The 15024-nt window shown below is 34.3% G+C and overlaps 1 protein-coding gene across 1 annotated transcript in view; it reads right to left on the bottom strand.

Moving 5' to 3' along the window:
- Positions 1-15024, bottom strand: part of LOC141454655 (organic cation transporter protein-like) — a 37779-nt gene that overhangs the window by 2152 nt on the left and 20603 nt on the right. Inside the window, exons 2-10 of the mRNA XM_074129122.1 lie at positions 5044-5173; positions 3075-3273; positions 2823-2984; positions 2578-2681; positions 2342-2496; positions 1575-1743; positions 1015-1144; positions 714-909; positions 20-148 (exon numbers count right to left, since the gene is read on the bottom strand). Coding sequence (XP_073985223.1) covers positions 20-148; positions 714-909; positions 1015-1144; positions 1575-1743; positions 2342-2496; positions 2578-2681; positions 2823-2984; positions 3075-3273; positions 5044-5162 — 1363 coding nt within the window. The 5' untranslated portion in view covers positions 5163-5173. The remainder of the gene's footprint in view (positions 1-19; positions 149-713; positions 910-1014; positions 1145-1574; positions 1744-2341; positions 2497-2577; positions 2682-2822; positions 2985-3074; positions 3274-5043; positions 5174-15024) is intronic.

The following is a 15024-nucleotide window of genomic DNA, read 5'->3' as shown; positions in this document are numbered from 1 at the left end:
ATTATAAAAAAAAAAAAACCTTTTGGTGCAGGAATGGTTAGAAGGCAAGCACATCCAGCTGCAGCCATTGTAATTGCAAGAGGCCATCTTCTTCCCAGTTTCAGCAGGATCAGTATACTAACAGCTATTGCTGGTAATTCGAAAGCTCCTGCAATTAATAGATAAAATTAAAGACTTACAGGGTTAAGTAATTCACCTAAAACAATTATTTCTCTAAAGAAAAGATAAAACGCAAACTTTTGGTGACTTTTGAAAGATGTGTAAGAGGTACGAGCTTGAGTATTGAATGTTGAGGTGTCATTATTCAGTTAATTCCAAAAGAAAGAAAGTTTCCAATATTTGTTTGCATAAATTAGATTAATTATTGGAATTAAATTAGATTAATTAATTGTTGAGTAGAGTAGTAAGTTTCATATGTAAAAGAATACCTAACTGGCTACAATTGATAACTGTGTTCACTATATGATTCATTAAAACACAGTTTTGTTAGCACAAGGCACTAAGAACTAGGGCTGCCAGAGAAGGTTTGTATTATAAATTTGCAAAATATTATACTGTCCTCGGATCTCAGTACATTTCACAATTAAAAATAATTTTAAAAATAAATAATTTGATTATAAGTACTTTTAAGAGGAATTTATTTATTTTTGCCAATGCAAAAATGTTTTTATACTCATATGCCTTTGAAAAGTGAAAGCCAAAATTTAATTTACCTGATATAACAGAATTAATGTATACATTGCCGCCAAGATTTGATAAGTTTAATACCAGTCCATAGTACACAATATACACACAAAACCAAAGAACGTACAATAAGAAAGATGTTCTTCTCATTCTTGGCGTTCTATACAAATCTAATAAACCAACTTTTGGAGACTGATTTTCAGTGCCTTCTTCTTTGGCGATTTCCTAAAAGAATAGAAAAACTTCATCCTCCAACAACTAACTTATTAACTAAATTAACTAAATTTCTGCAAACTATTCTAAACAAACAAAAAATAAATAAATTAATACCTGTTTAATAAGTTTGTCAACGCTGGCTGGAAGTTCCATTTTATTAAATTTTGCAGCATCTTCTAATACCTTTAGTACTTTCTCAGATTTCCCCATGGAAAGTAACCATCTTGGCGATTCAGGTAATATCCTATTTAAATTTATATTAAACTTAATACTGAAGAATAAATACTGTGTACATCATTATATTGATATAATATAGTCTTTTTTTTAGTAGAGCAATATAAATGTTTGCTAAAAAACACTTTAATTAAAAAAAAACAACTAAATTTGCTTTAAATTCGGTGCCCTTTCGGCGTAAAGTGTATCATTAATATTACTGAATATTTACAATTGCCCTGGAGTTCAACAAGTAAATGTGATAAAACATATACACAACTTAAAAAATTTGAAAATAGGACATGCGGTAATGAACTCCATTAATTGACCAGTTGAGCACAAGCCAATGGCGAAATAATTAGTTCTGATCTAATTGCAAGAAGATATAGATGTTCTTCTTAGCTTATTATCTAAAAATTTACTTTGCTTTAAATGAAGAAGAAAAAATAATAACAATTTACCACAATAGCGGAAGAAAACACACAGAAGGCAGGGTAATAGCTAGCTGTAATTCTCTCCAGCCCTTAATGCAATAAGCAATCCCAGATATTGTTACATAGCTAAGAGGAAGAGGAAATAAATAGGATACTCCTGATATGGTTAGCCATTTTCCTCCTACCAGTTCCACACCTGTAAATAAAAACTAATGAGAGATTCTGAAAGGGAAGGAATTAGTTCAGTGATTAGCTACAATGGATTCCAACGCGGGGTTCCCGGGTTCAAATCCAGCTGCTGGCCCTTAGATTTTCTCTTCCTAGGCATTTCTAACAGTTCACTGTCCGGAGATGGACAGAGTTGTTTGTCATGACAGCACACTGTCTAGAGCTCGACAGTGCACTGAAAATTGATTTTGTTTTTAGGAAGAGGTTGTATGTTTAATTTAGTTATTTTAGCTAAGTCCGTAATCCTCCAAAACCACAAAGATTTCTACTGATAATATTCTTCAATTTTTAGTTATTGCTGGGTTCGAACGTTCCTATATCTTCAGACTATCTTAATGAATATTGTTCGTATTAAACAGCCTTGCTAGGCAAACAGTTAGTTGAGCTACCACGTTAGAAGCTACTCTGATATCAAATTTAAAATGTAAATGAACATAAAATATCAATTTTCGAATGCCACTGATAAGAAGAAATAGATGGCATTCTCCTGATTTAGTTATCATAACATCTACTTCATCTTAGTTTCAACTAAATTAAGTACTTCTAAATTTTATGCCCACACTTACACAAAACGAATCCAGAAAACACAAGACTAACTGAAAAGAAACCTAGAAATCCTCGTAGCGCAATGAATACCCAAAAATGTGGTGCTAGAGCAACAGCTGTTCCAAATATTATCTGTGCAACTATTGAGATCATAAGCGTTCTCTTCCTGCCGAATCTGCAAAGATAAATCATACATTAGAAGATAATTGAAAATGAAATTAAGATTACTTTGTATTTCGTTCACTTTAATCATTACCTATCAGAAATAAAACCACATGCAAGCCCACCTATTGCTACCCCCAATAAAAATGCCATTTCAGCCAAGTTGCCATACTGTTTCTTCTCACATACCAGATCCCACTATAAAGAAGCAAATATTTTGTGATAAATTGTTGTTGAGAAATATTAAAATCATTAAATCAATAAAAATTATTATGCTAAAATGCTTCAACGTATTCAACATAAAAAAAAATAAATAAATAACACGTCTATAAAATTCACCTCAGATATAATCGTTTCACCAAACGCTGATAAATCATACTCCCAACGTGAACAAGGCTTTGTTGAAAAGTGTGACAGATCCTCTTCAGATAAAGAAGTCAGATTAGGATTAGTATAGTTGATATCTTTTATTAAGCAAGCATTATACACCTGTTTTCCATCCTGTGCACAAACCAAATTATTTTAACATATTTAACATATTATATACATTATATTATTTTAATATTAATTTTCTTTTTTTAAAGTAATTACCGAAGTTGTTTTATTTGTACCACTTAATCTTAGCCATTCATGTGTACTAAGGTGGGTTAAGTATGGAGGTTTTGCACACCAAAAATCTCCTTCGGCTGCCTCAAAAGTTGTTGAATAAATTTGAAATGTACAGGGAAAGTTGAGTAACGACAGCAGAAAGGTTAAAAGAAACTGCCACTTTCCATATTCTCCTATACACCTGGACAAATAAATGGTAAATTTTAGAAATTAAAGATTAGGTGCGAACACTTACATCACTTACTTACTTTACATGAGGAAATTTTTTCTTGAGATAATTTGATACAACAAAAAACAAAAAATAATTCAGTAACATAATTCCGCTCAATTAATTTTCTTCAATTTTGGAATTTGGTTTATTGAATTTACATATTGATTTTTTTCTTTAGTTCTTTAAAAGTAAAAATGCTGTAGATTACACTTGAAAGTATTTAATGTGATTGTCTTTAGTATTCTCTTAACACTGCTGAATCAGTTTCTTTGGCATCGACCCTGCTACTCCCTAGTTAATGAGGCGGCAATTCCTTAACAACTACTAGAGTTCTTCCATGTTTATATGCCATGGTACCTTTATTACTTTTTCATTTAATTTTCTCAAAATATTTATCTTTTCATTCAAACAAAATTATTATTATTGTGTTAGCGCATCTAGTATTCAAACAGTTTCCAAAAGTTTGGGAAAGGATTCATTAAAATGAAAGTCCACATATGTATTCGAATGTTTAGCCAATAGTTGTACTTACCAAGAAATAATTTATTCTCGGAATACCTTTGTGGTCCTCGTCATTATCTCATCCGCTGTCAAAGCGCCTCAACATTGTATGTGTATTAAATTTCACTTTATATATGTGTTTATATAATAGAGTATAATCAAAACATTTGAACTCTATTATTGGTTCACAATTTTTCCAATCCGGACTGACTAATAGCTATTAAAATGGATCAAGGAGAACTTACGTTCAAATGATTTTAGTGAGTAACAATTTAGTTGCCAAATAAAAAATTATTAGTCTCTTATTAATTCTAGAAGTACTTACTTGGATACTTGATACTTAAATTACTAAACTTGGTATTTACTGGCATATGAATATACCAATGTTTTTCTTAATTTTAGTTCTTTAAAAGAATTTCAAGTTTCTTCGAAGTTTTCTGTTTAAATTTTAGTTATGCTGAATCCCAGCATATAATTCTTTCTCAATACTTTAATTTATTATTATGATTTTTTTTAATGTATGCATCTTTCAGATATAATCTTATAAGCAAAGTTTAAGGACCGAAACTAGCCTTGAATTTTTAATTGGTAAAGGTCGAACTATACTATTTTTCTTTTCTATTTACCTCAGTCCTATTTTCTAGTTTGTAATATTAATTCCTCTTCTAGCGAAAAAACCTTTAATGTCTTGAAATAGGTTCCAGGAGTAGAGAGCCCTCAACTTACTGAAGTCTTATGTCATCCAACTTAATAATTCTCATGCTACTTCAAGATTTCTTACCTATTTAGAAATTTTTTGGTACATCCAGTTGAGGTATCATACATCTACTTTTCTAAATTACTCAAAGCACAAGATATACTTTTAAATGCTCAGTTTCAAACCCCTAGATGACTGAATAGCATTTATAAAAATTAACATTTATTAGTTACCACATTGCCCTATTTAGTTACGAGTTTCTACTTGTGGCAGGCTTATTTAGCGAATACTTTTGAATGCGGAGATTTTTTACAAGTTAATTACCTGCAGTAATTCTCTTCTTCATCTGTCTAACTATTGACAGTCTTCTCAAAATTCAGTAAACTTTGTTGAGTAAGTAATACAATGAAAATTATTTGTAAATGTGATTTTTATTTACCTTGATTCAAAATGAAATGAAACAATAATGACAATAACAATGGCTGGTACTTGGAACTGGGATTGATGGGTAAAATATTTAATTATCATTTCAGCAAGTTTACCTGGATATAAGATCAGGAGGTGGCGTTGAAGATGGGCTTGATGATTCTGCATCTTTGGACGATTTATTTCCTACCGTAGACTTATCTGGCTCTTTTTCAGTTACTCCTGTTGCCGTCATGATCTCTGCTTCTGTAAATATAGAAATATTTTTACATAAAACAAATGCTGATGATTCTAAAATGAAATAAGTCTAAACTTTAAAATGAAAATAATTACACACTCTAAATGAATTTTTAAAAGATATTGTATTCTTTTGGATTCACTGTTAATAGAAGATAAATAACTGCCATGAGCGAAGGTTTTTTTTTTTACAGATAATTTAATATGCAATAAAAATTCAATTTGGAGTAAATTTGTTAACTAATATTTGGAATTTTCTTTGAGAACGTTAGAGAAGGTGCTTATGTTTCCAGTCCGTCCTATTTGCCTTTCTGGGTCTGCTGGGAGAAACTGATTATAGTTTGTGTTGAGGGCAACACAATGCGTTCAGTTGTAAAACTGAAGTACGTTTAAACTTCTAGGAAGATAAAACCAAAGTGCAGTAGCAACATTATATCTTTGCGTTTATTTTCTATGTAGATCAAATGATTTAATAACAGACAAGTAACTAAGATGTTAAATTTAATATATAGTGTCCTTGCCTGTCGAACTATCGGAGGAGAGATTGCAAACCGTGGCCAATATGTAGCCTGTTAACCCATGTAGTTCAAGGTTTTGTGCATACAGGACAGAGGCCATTACCTTAACTCAAGAGGTAGGGTTAATAACTGATAATAATTTGGTATTTGAGAGCATCTAGAGGGGAGTTTAAATATAAAACCAATATTAGTTGGCTAATATGTTCATACTTTCTCTTTGACAATAAATCTACGCACTTCCGATCAAATTAGTAGACAATGAAAAGTGCCTTATAAATTCGATGAGTCTTCCAAAGTTAAATAATTCTCATAATTTGTATATACTTGAGGAAGCAATGAAACTTGAAAGTATAAACAAAGTAATGGAATTAATGAAATATTTTCAAGATCATTTAAAATCGGCAAAACATGATGCAAAAAATATGAAATTAAAAAAAAAGAAAATCGACTGAAGCTGTTGAGCGAAAAAAAACAAAACAAAAAACGAACTTTGTCAGCAAGTAAATCATAACCAGGACCCTGTAGTTTCAAATGTGGGTACTTTGAAATCAGTGTCTTAGAGTTAATTAGTTGCAAAGACAACGTTTGTTCTAAGAGCCATCAATTGATCAGATTTTTTTCTGTTAGAAGTGACTTCGAGGCAATTGAAGACAAGTTACTTTAACAGTATTTTAGAGAGAGATTGGAGGGTCATGTTGTTCTTATTATCGTTTTGTTAAAGTGTCCCTGTTATTGTTGGCCAACTGTCACTTTTATGAATTCCAGGATTTTAGAAATTGTGGTAGATTGGATTATTAGGATAAAGCTTATTTTATGAATTTAATTAGGCGTCCAATAATATGTATTACTGAAACATTATTAAATACTCGTACATTTCATTTAAAATAAGCCTTAGCATTTATTTTAAATCGTATCCTACATATTTCGTTTCCTTTCTTTGTTACCTTGATTAGTGAGTTGTTAATTCATTTCTAGGTTACTATGTAAACGATCACCTCCTAAACCTAAACGGTTGTGACTAATGCCAAGGTTAGTGGCTCGTTCACCTCCTGCAGAAAATAACCTTAAATCTTTATTTCCGGCAATTATTAAGGAACATACGTTTGTTACTGATTACTAACGAATATAGTGGCAACTTAGTTTTTATTTTCATGACATACTTTTTTTTTATTCTGCATGTTCAATCAAGGACAGATCAAAAATGAACAAGGTTCTTTGATCATTGAATACAATTTAGCTAGAAAAAAATTTATTATTGAGCTATTAAATTTCTTTAACCACCTTCTTCCCTAATAAAGCAGTTTTGAACAGATTGAGAAGGAGGCTGCGAAACGGTCGATCTGTTTGAATCTAATCACTAATTCACAAGGACCATACAAGTCACACCATTAATCTTCCTGTGAAATAGATTATTTGCAATCCCATTATTCATTTAAACGTTGTCTCCTTCATTCTTGGATAAATCTTCAATTTCTTTTGAAGCATTTGCTCATCTGCCGCAATGAACAACTCTTATTGAACTGTCTTCGTCGCTCTCCACTTCCTTCTGTATTTCTTTTTTGAACGAGAGTCCATTCTCACCCTCAAGTTCCTATTAGTGCCAATTTTTTATTCTTATGTAGCTTTACAAGAATTATTGATCTTGTGTTGAGTGAAAATTTACTTTAGAAGATTATGGCAAAGATGGCTCCCGAGGTTTACTACTAATCATAGATAATTGTTTTAATCGACATGAAAACTTTGCAAACAAATTTATTGCTGTTTTTTAAAGTTTAAAAACGATCATTTTCTGGTACCAATTTACAATTAACTTCAAATAACAATAATTCTTCGAGGTGCGGCTGTAATCAAGTTCAATTGGTACCACAACATCCGTAACATTTGTATTTGCTCAATTTATTTTTCTCTTTACCACACATAATACCTTGTACTGTTAATCACTTAATATTATATGTACAATTGTATAAAGAAGCCTTTTAAAACAAAAGTTGTGTCGATTTTAAAATGAATTTGTATAAAATGTTCTTTTATTTAGATGATATTCTAACTTTAGCAGGAAGTTAATTTCAGAAATTACTGAACCAATGGTATTTACTGGATTTTTTTGTTTTATAATTTGTTTACAGAGGTTGCACGTTCTAAACTTATTTTTATTCTACATATTAATTACTTATTAAAAATATTATCCTCAAATCTTTTCTATATGCTTTTTCTTTTTACCAAATTTAAAATTCAAATATTAATTTTTTTGAAGTAGAATACATTTTTCAAATTAACGTATGCGTTATCTCTTTAAAGGAAAGAGCGTTACCTAAAAAGGTTTTTGATAAATGGAGTTGGAGAGCTGGTTCATTAATATATCTTGATGTAGTTTTGCTCGTCTTTTATTCCTTTATTCCTTTATAGTAAGAGTGAATAAATTAAATATTTTTATTTTTTATCTATTATGTTTATTTTTATTTGGTTTATAATATATTTACAATATTTTATTGTTTATTAGAATATATAAGTTGCAAGTGTGTATTTCTTGGACGTATTAATAACAACAACTTGTTTGAACTAAAAACAGGTTGAAATACATTTTTGTTTTCCTCTCTAAAAACTCTGCCTAAACAATTGAGGTAAACCGAGATGATTAATGTGAAGAGAATCGATGATGCCAACCTCGAAATCAGCAGTGAAACGGTAGCACTCACTTTACATCGTCCACCATCCATTGGCGACGAGTTATTAAAGACAGATACGTCGAGATAAACGTACAGCAGCTCCATAGGTGAAGCAATTCAAGAAGTAACTACTCTTCAGTAGAAGAGAATACAGGAAAGCGGACAGCGAATTATTCGTGTCAACTACAACTACAACAGAGAACAGTTGTGCATAGATTGTGACCAAGGTCCAAGATAGCTCTTGAACTTGTCGGTTCAATAACTTGGTGTTTAGTAATTTGTGTGAAACCCACAGCTGACGGTTTAACGTTATCAGTTTGTACTTTGCGGCTATGTTAGCGATACTTCTACTTTCACCTGGTTTTGCAACCAGCTGGCCTCAAATCGTTGAACTTCCACTCAATTTTCAATGGTTTAGTTATTAGCACATTCGTGAGAAAGGAAGTGAATTCGCAGTTTTGAGGTTTTTGACAATTTTGAAAGGAAGGTCCTAAGCCTTTAATGAATTTTAACAGATGTATTTGAACTATAAGAAGTGCATTTTGACCAAAACTTTCTCAATTCGCAATTTTTTTTGAGAGGAGCCCATAATAACTAGTTGATTAAATGTAGATTTTGTGTACCAGCACATTACTCGCTGTGTTTCCACTTAAAGACATAAACATACGAAAACAAAATGAACACAAACCCTGTTTTCTTCATGGAATGTTAATTATACTTGTCCTGTGAACGAATAAAACAACATTAGAGACCGCCTGTGTGGCCAAAGTATTGGTTGGAACTAAGTGGTTAATTCCGGCCTATGTTTGCCCCTCGCAACAAACACATTGTAATCGCCGACAATCAAATTGCTTCCAGTTGCACTACTAGCCCTTACCCTTTAAGATAGAATTAGATTGTACGTCTTAAAAATGGTGCTTGTAATGTGATACAAGAGAATTGAAATAAAAAAAAAAAATGTGCAATCCTCAATGAAGATTTAATTCTTAGGTTCTTGACTGGTCATTGTTTTTAGACTTTTTCCATAATAAAAACATTTTTACGTTATTCCTTCAATGAAGAAAAGTAATTAATAGAAAACAGAGTTAAATATAGAAAGCTAATGTGAGAAACTGTACAGAATAAAAAAAAGAAAGATAATGCCAATTTAGGTCATAATTTTTTATGTATTTTTTGTTTTGCCAAGCTTTCGACCTAGGCATTAGGGTCATCTTCAGGGCTTACATTTATTAACAATGTAAAATCAAATTATAATTGTTAATAAGTATAAGCCCTGAAGATGTCTAGTCCTTAGGTTCAAAGCTTAATAAAAAATTATGACTAGCATAGGCAATAATCTTTCTTCATTTGGAATTAAAGAATCAATCACCAAAAAAGATGCACAGCAAGTTCTAATCATCCAATATGCAAAACTGTACATTACACTGTACTGAACCTATACAATTCAAAATTTAGAGATAAATCGCAAGTAGCTTTAATTTGCAAAGATTTGAAAGAAAATAATTTTTTTTTGTTATTTTTCAGATTAATTCAAAGAAAAATTTTATGTTTATAAGAATCAGCTGGTTCGCTATTGTTCGCGTCAGTGTGTTTAATTTTTGCTCTTTAAACTATTAATTATTTTGAAGTGTTTTAAGTGACTAATTAATGTTAAATTGTTTTTATTTTATTTACTGTTATTGGATCTTTTGTTTGACATTGAAGTGAGATGAAAATTTGACAATTTTGTAAATAGTTTAGCTTTAATTAATTTACTTTTTTCTTAGGTTAGGTAAGTTATTTTGAATTTAAAAAAAAAAAATTTTTTTTTGTTAAACACCTACTCTTGCAGAAGAGGGAAAGAAAGTGATTACAGTAGAGCTTAGACTATGGGTCTAAGTGATACTGATATGACAGGGTTTTCTACCTCAGGAGACGAATCCACCGCTTCCTCTCTTAATAAAACTAAAAGATCGTCACAAATGGCGAATTTATCTCCTGGGAAAGGTAAATCAAAAAAGCAGGGTAAGAAGAGCTCTCTAGTAGCTTCAACAGCTCAAACTCGTCTGCGAAGCTCACACCCCTCTCAGGCTTCAACTTTGCAGCAACAATTAGTACCACCACAACAAGAACAACATCTTCAGTTACAGCATCAGCACCAACAGGTTCAGCAACAACAAAGCCCCCTACAACATCAACAAAAAGGCCAGCCCCAACCACAGGAAGTAGAATTTGTCTCCGATTTCGCTACCCATAATAAGTTCAGTGTTTTGCCTGAGGTTGGTGACTCATCTATGAGTGACCACAAGCCACCGCCCTTATATATCTATAAAATCAATAATTATATTGGTCTGAACAACGACCTCAGAAACCTAATAGGTTCTGACAATTACTCTTGCAAATCGAGGCTTGAAAACATTTTGGTATCGACAAATACATCTGAAGCCTACAGGGCAGTTGTTCACTATCTGAACCAAAATAACATAGAATATCACACCTACCAATTAAAGAAAGACAAAGCATTCAGAGTAGTCCTGTGACATATTCACCATTCTGTTCCCCCACAGGAAATTCAACAAGAACTACAATACATAGGATTTAAGGTTAGGAACATCACCAACGTTCGTCACCCCTTAAATAAAAATCCATTACCTTTATTCTTTGTTGACTTGGAGCCAGACTCCAACAACAAAAATATATTTAATGTCACCAGGCTGCTCAACACCGTGGTTAAAGTAGAAGAACCGCACAAAACGAAGGAGATAGTACAATGCAAAAGGTGCCAGCAGTACGGGCACACGCGGGCTTACTGCCATGTGGCGCCCAGATGCGTTAAGTGTGCAGGACCTCACCTCTGGGATCAATGCAACAAGCCACCAGATACTGCTCCAACATGCGCTCTCTGCTTTGGGCCGCACTCCGCTAGCTTTCGTGGTTGTGAGGTACACAAAGAACTCCAACGAATCCAGCGAGAAAGGCAGATTGTTCGTGGCCAAAGGACTCCCTCAAGGGCACATGCTCCGATCTCGAAAATACCAACACAAAGGGATTTTCCTACACTCCAGCAGACTACAGTGCAAGGGCCACCCCTACAACAACAGCTACCTCAGCAGCGCCGTTCTTACCAACCTACTACTCGAGGACTACCCTACTCGGAGGTCGTGAGGTCACATCCTTCACATCAACATTCACTTCATACTCATCAAAATTCACTTCCTTCTCAACTTCCAAACTCACAGCCTGACAACATAACAACAGTGCTAAACTCATTTTTCCAAAGATTTGAATCACTTCTTACTCCTCTAGTTAGCTTACTAAACACTCTTATAACTCAACTTCTACCATGCCTCAAACCTTAAATATCCTTTCTCAACATTCATTAACTATTCTTCTCTGGAACGCCAATGGCTTGAACTCCCACAGAGACGAACTAGACACTCTACTACACGACAAACGTATTGACATAGCTTTACTCACAGAAACTCACTTCACTAGTAGATCTCACTTTTACATCACTGACTACAAAACGTACAGGACTGACCATCCGGACGACACAGCCCACGGAGGTGCGGCGATCCTAATTCGCAACAGCCTTTCACACTATAGCCTTCCTTCAACAGCAACTGACTACCTCCAGTCCTCTGTAATTTCCTTAACTGTTCTTCCATACAAGTTCAGTATTGCAGCTGTATACTGCCCACCAAACAAATCAATATCCCGAGAGCAATTTGCTTCCTATTTTGGCACCATCGGTCCAAGGTTCCTCTCCGGGGGAGATTACAATGCAAAGCACCAGCAGTGGGGATGTCGCACTACGAATCCAAGAGGTCAAGTACTTCTTAATGTCCTATTATCCAAAAACTACAGCAGCATCTCACCTAATCAACCTACATATTGGCCGACATCTTTAACTAAACTTCCTGATATTCTCGATTTCTTCGTAATTTCTCACATATCTCATCACTTTGACATCTCTACACTTACTGAACTCTCCTCAGACCACAGTCCTGTTCTTCTTACACTTGACATAAGGCCATTTCCTACCATACCTAAACCTTCTCTTATATGTGGACAAGTAAATTGGGAGCAATTCCAATCAAAACTGGAAGACAAGTTGAACTTACGGATTTCTCTTAAAACGGCTGAAGAGTTGGACAATGCAGTAGAACATTTAACCACTTCTATACAGACTTCTGTCTGGGAATCCTCGACTCATTCTGTAGCACAACGAACTCACATGACTAACATACCATTATACATTCGGACACTCATCACGGATAAAAGGCGTGCGAGAGCGAAATGGCAACGCACCCGCTATCCATCTGACAAACGAGAATTCAACAGACTGACTCACCTACTTAGAAACCAACTTAGACAACTAAAAGAAGAACGCTTTGAAGAATACACTTCATCTCTATCGACTGAAGACAAGTCTCTATGGACAGCAACAAAAAGGATCCTTTCATACAAGTCAGTAGCATCTCCACTTCGTCGTGATGACGGCTCGTGGGCCTCCTCTGACGAAGATAAAGCTTCCCTATTTGCATCTTATCTAACTTCTGTCTTTACTCCTCACTCTGAATTAGTCAATCCTCAGTTCCAAGAATCGCTCTTAAAAGATCTTGATACTCCTCTTCCTCTCTCGCTTCCTCCTAAGCCATTCACCCCTTCAGAGGTTAAACATATTATTAGATACCTTCCTTTAAAAAAAGCACCCGGTTTTGATCTCGTTACTCCAACCATCCTTCGAAAACTTCCTAAAAAAGCTCTAGTTTTACTCACCTCAATCTACAACGCCACTCTCCGCACCACCTACTTTCCGCTACTATGGAAATTTTCCATTATACTTCCGATACCTAAGCCAAATAAACCTTCACAACTCCCGACGTCACATCGTCCCATTAGCTTACTGTCAGGGCTAGGAAAAATTCTTGAAAAACTCCTGCTAAAACGTATTCTTCCAATAATTGAATCTAATGACATTCTCCCGGATCACCAATTTGGATTCAGGCGACAGCACTCCACCATACAGCAGTGCCATCGAGTTGTAGATGTAATCTCCACCTCCCTTGAGAAGAAGGAGTGTTGTTCTGGGGTGTTCCTTGATGTGAAGCAGGCTTTCGATCGGGTGTGGCACACTGGACTTCTCTGGAAGCTCAAGACCATCCTTCCAGCCACCTATTTCCTCATTTTGAAATCTTACTTGACTGACAGACATTTTAGAGTGAAGGTAGGAACTATTCTTTCTCCATTCAGCCATGCTGACGCTGGAGTTCCGCAAGGCAGCATACTAGGCCCCATTCTGTACACAATCTACTCCTCAGACATACCTACTCATCCTCAAACTACTCTTCTCACCTATGCTGACGATACTGCCATCTTATCTACTGATAAAGACCCAATAATAGCTCATAGAAACCTTCAGACTCACCTCACCTCCTTAGAAAATTGGTTCAAAAAATGGGCTGTCAAACTGAACGAAACTAAATCTCAAAATATCACCTTCACTCTTCGACGCATCACTCTTCCTCCTGTCTTTTACAATCTTATTCCTTTACCTGCTGTCAACGTAGTCCGCTACCTTGGGCTTTACCTTGACAGAAGACTCACATGGAACCCTCATACTCGACTTAAGAGAACAGAACTTAACAGACGCTTCCGACAACTGAAAAGACTACTCGACAACAGATCAAAACTCACTCTGGACAACAAAAGACTAATATATGTAAGTATACTAAAGCCAGTCTGGGCTTACGGCATCGAACTGTGGGGTTCAACCAAACGCTCAAATCTGCAAAGGATCCAGTCCTTGCAATCTAAAATTCTTCGCTCTATAGTAAACGCTCCTTTCTACGTCACCAATCAAACCATTCACACAGACTTGAACATTCCTTTCGTCACACAAGTTGCAAAAACACGATACAGAAAATTCCATCTTAACATTCAAACACATCACAATCCACTGGTACAACATCTATCTTCAAGAACATTTCCAGACAACACTTCCAGACGTCTTAAAAGACAGTGGCCTCGCGATCTCCTCTCTGATGAAGAGAGTCAGTAGAAAGTAAATTGTTTTTTGGAGTGTTACCGCTGGGTAACTTCTCCACTCTTTTATTCTGTTATTTATAGTTATCATTGTTGCTTATAACGCAAAATGCGTTGATTGTAACTAAATAAATGATTAAAATGTTTATAAGAAAAGATTTCTTGAATGTTTCAAGTTACTGATGAGATGTTCTTAGTAAATGGATGAATGCAACTTCCTCTTCTCATTTTGTAGGGATCATTTAATTGAATCTTGGAACTTTTGGGGATGTTATTCATGTGATTAACCATTATTCTTAGTACAAATCTAGATTTCCAGTGACCAGTTAATAGTTAAATAATGGAGGAAGGCATGAATCTTTTAAATGATTGTTCACATCACAAGGCAGTGGCCAGCAACATCAACAGTTTTGTCCGTACAACCTATAAGCTTAATTGAATATAATTAAGCTGGTTAAAGTGGGCCGTATTAAATGAAACTCTTCCAAACTTAAAAGCTGAGCAATTAATTATAATTAAGAAATAAGAAAATGAACAAAAACGACATTTACAACACTTTGTACGGTCAAGGTAAAATAAAAGCCAACCACAATACCTTGGCGTCTTAACTCATGCGATTACCCCCTCAGAAAAAGTCAATAAATTGCAG

The sequence above is a fragment of the Rhodnius prolixus genome, unplaced genomic scaffold (genome assembly GCF_049639745.1).
Source record: "Rhodnius prolixus isolate KJV_2025 unplaced genomic scaffold, Rpr scaffold_1, whole genome shotgun sequence".
Lineage (NCBI taxonomy): Eukaryota > Metazoa > Arthropoda > Insecta > Hemiptera > Reduviidae > Rhodnius > Rhodnius prolixus.
This window is presented reverse-complemented; position numbering and strand designations above follow the sequence as displayed.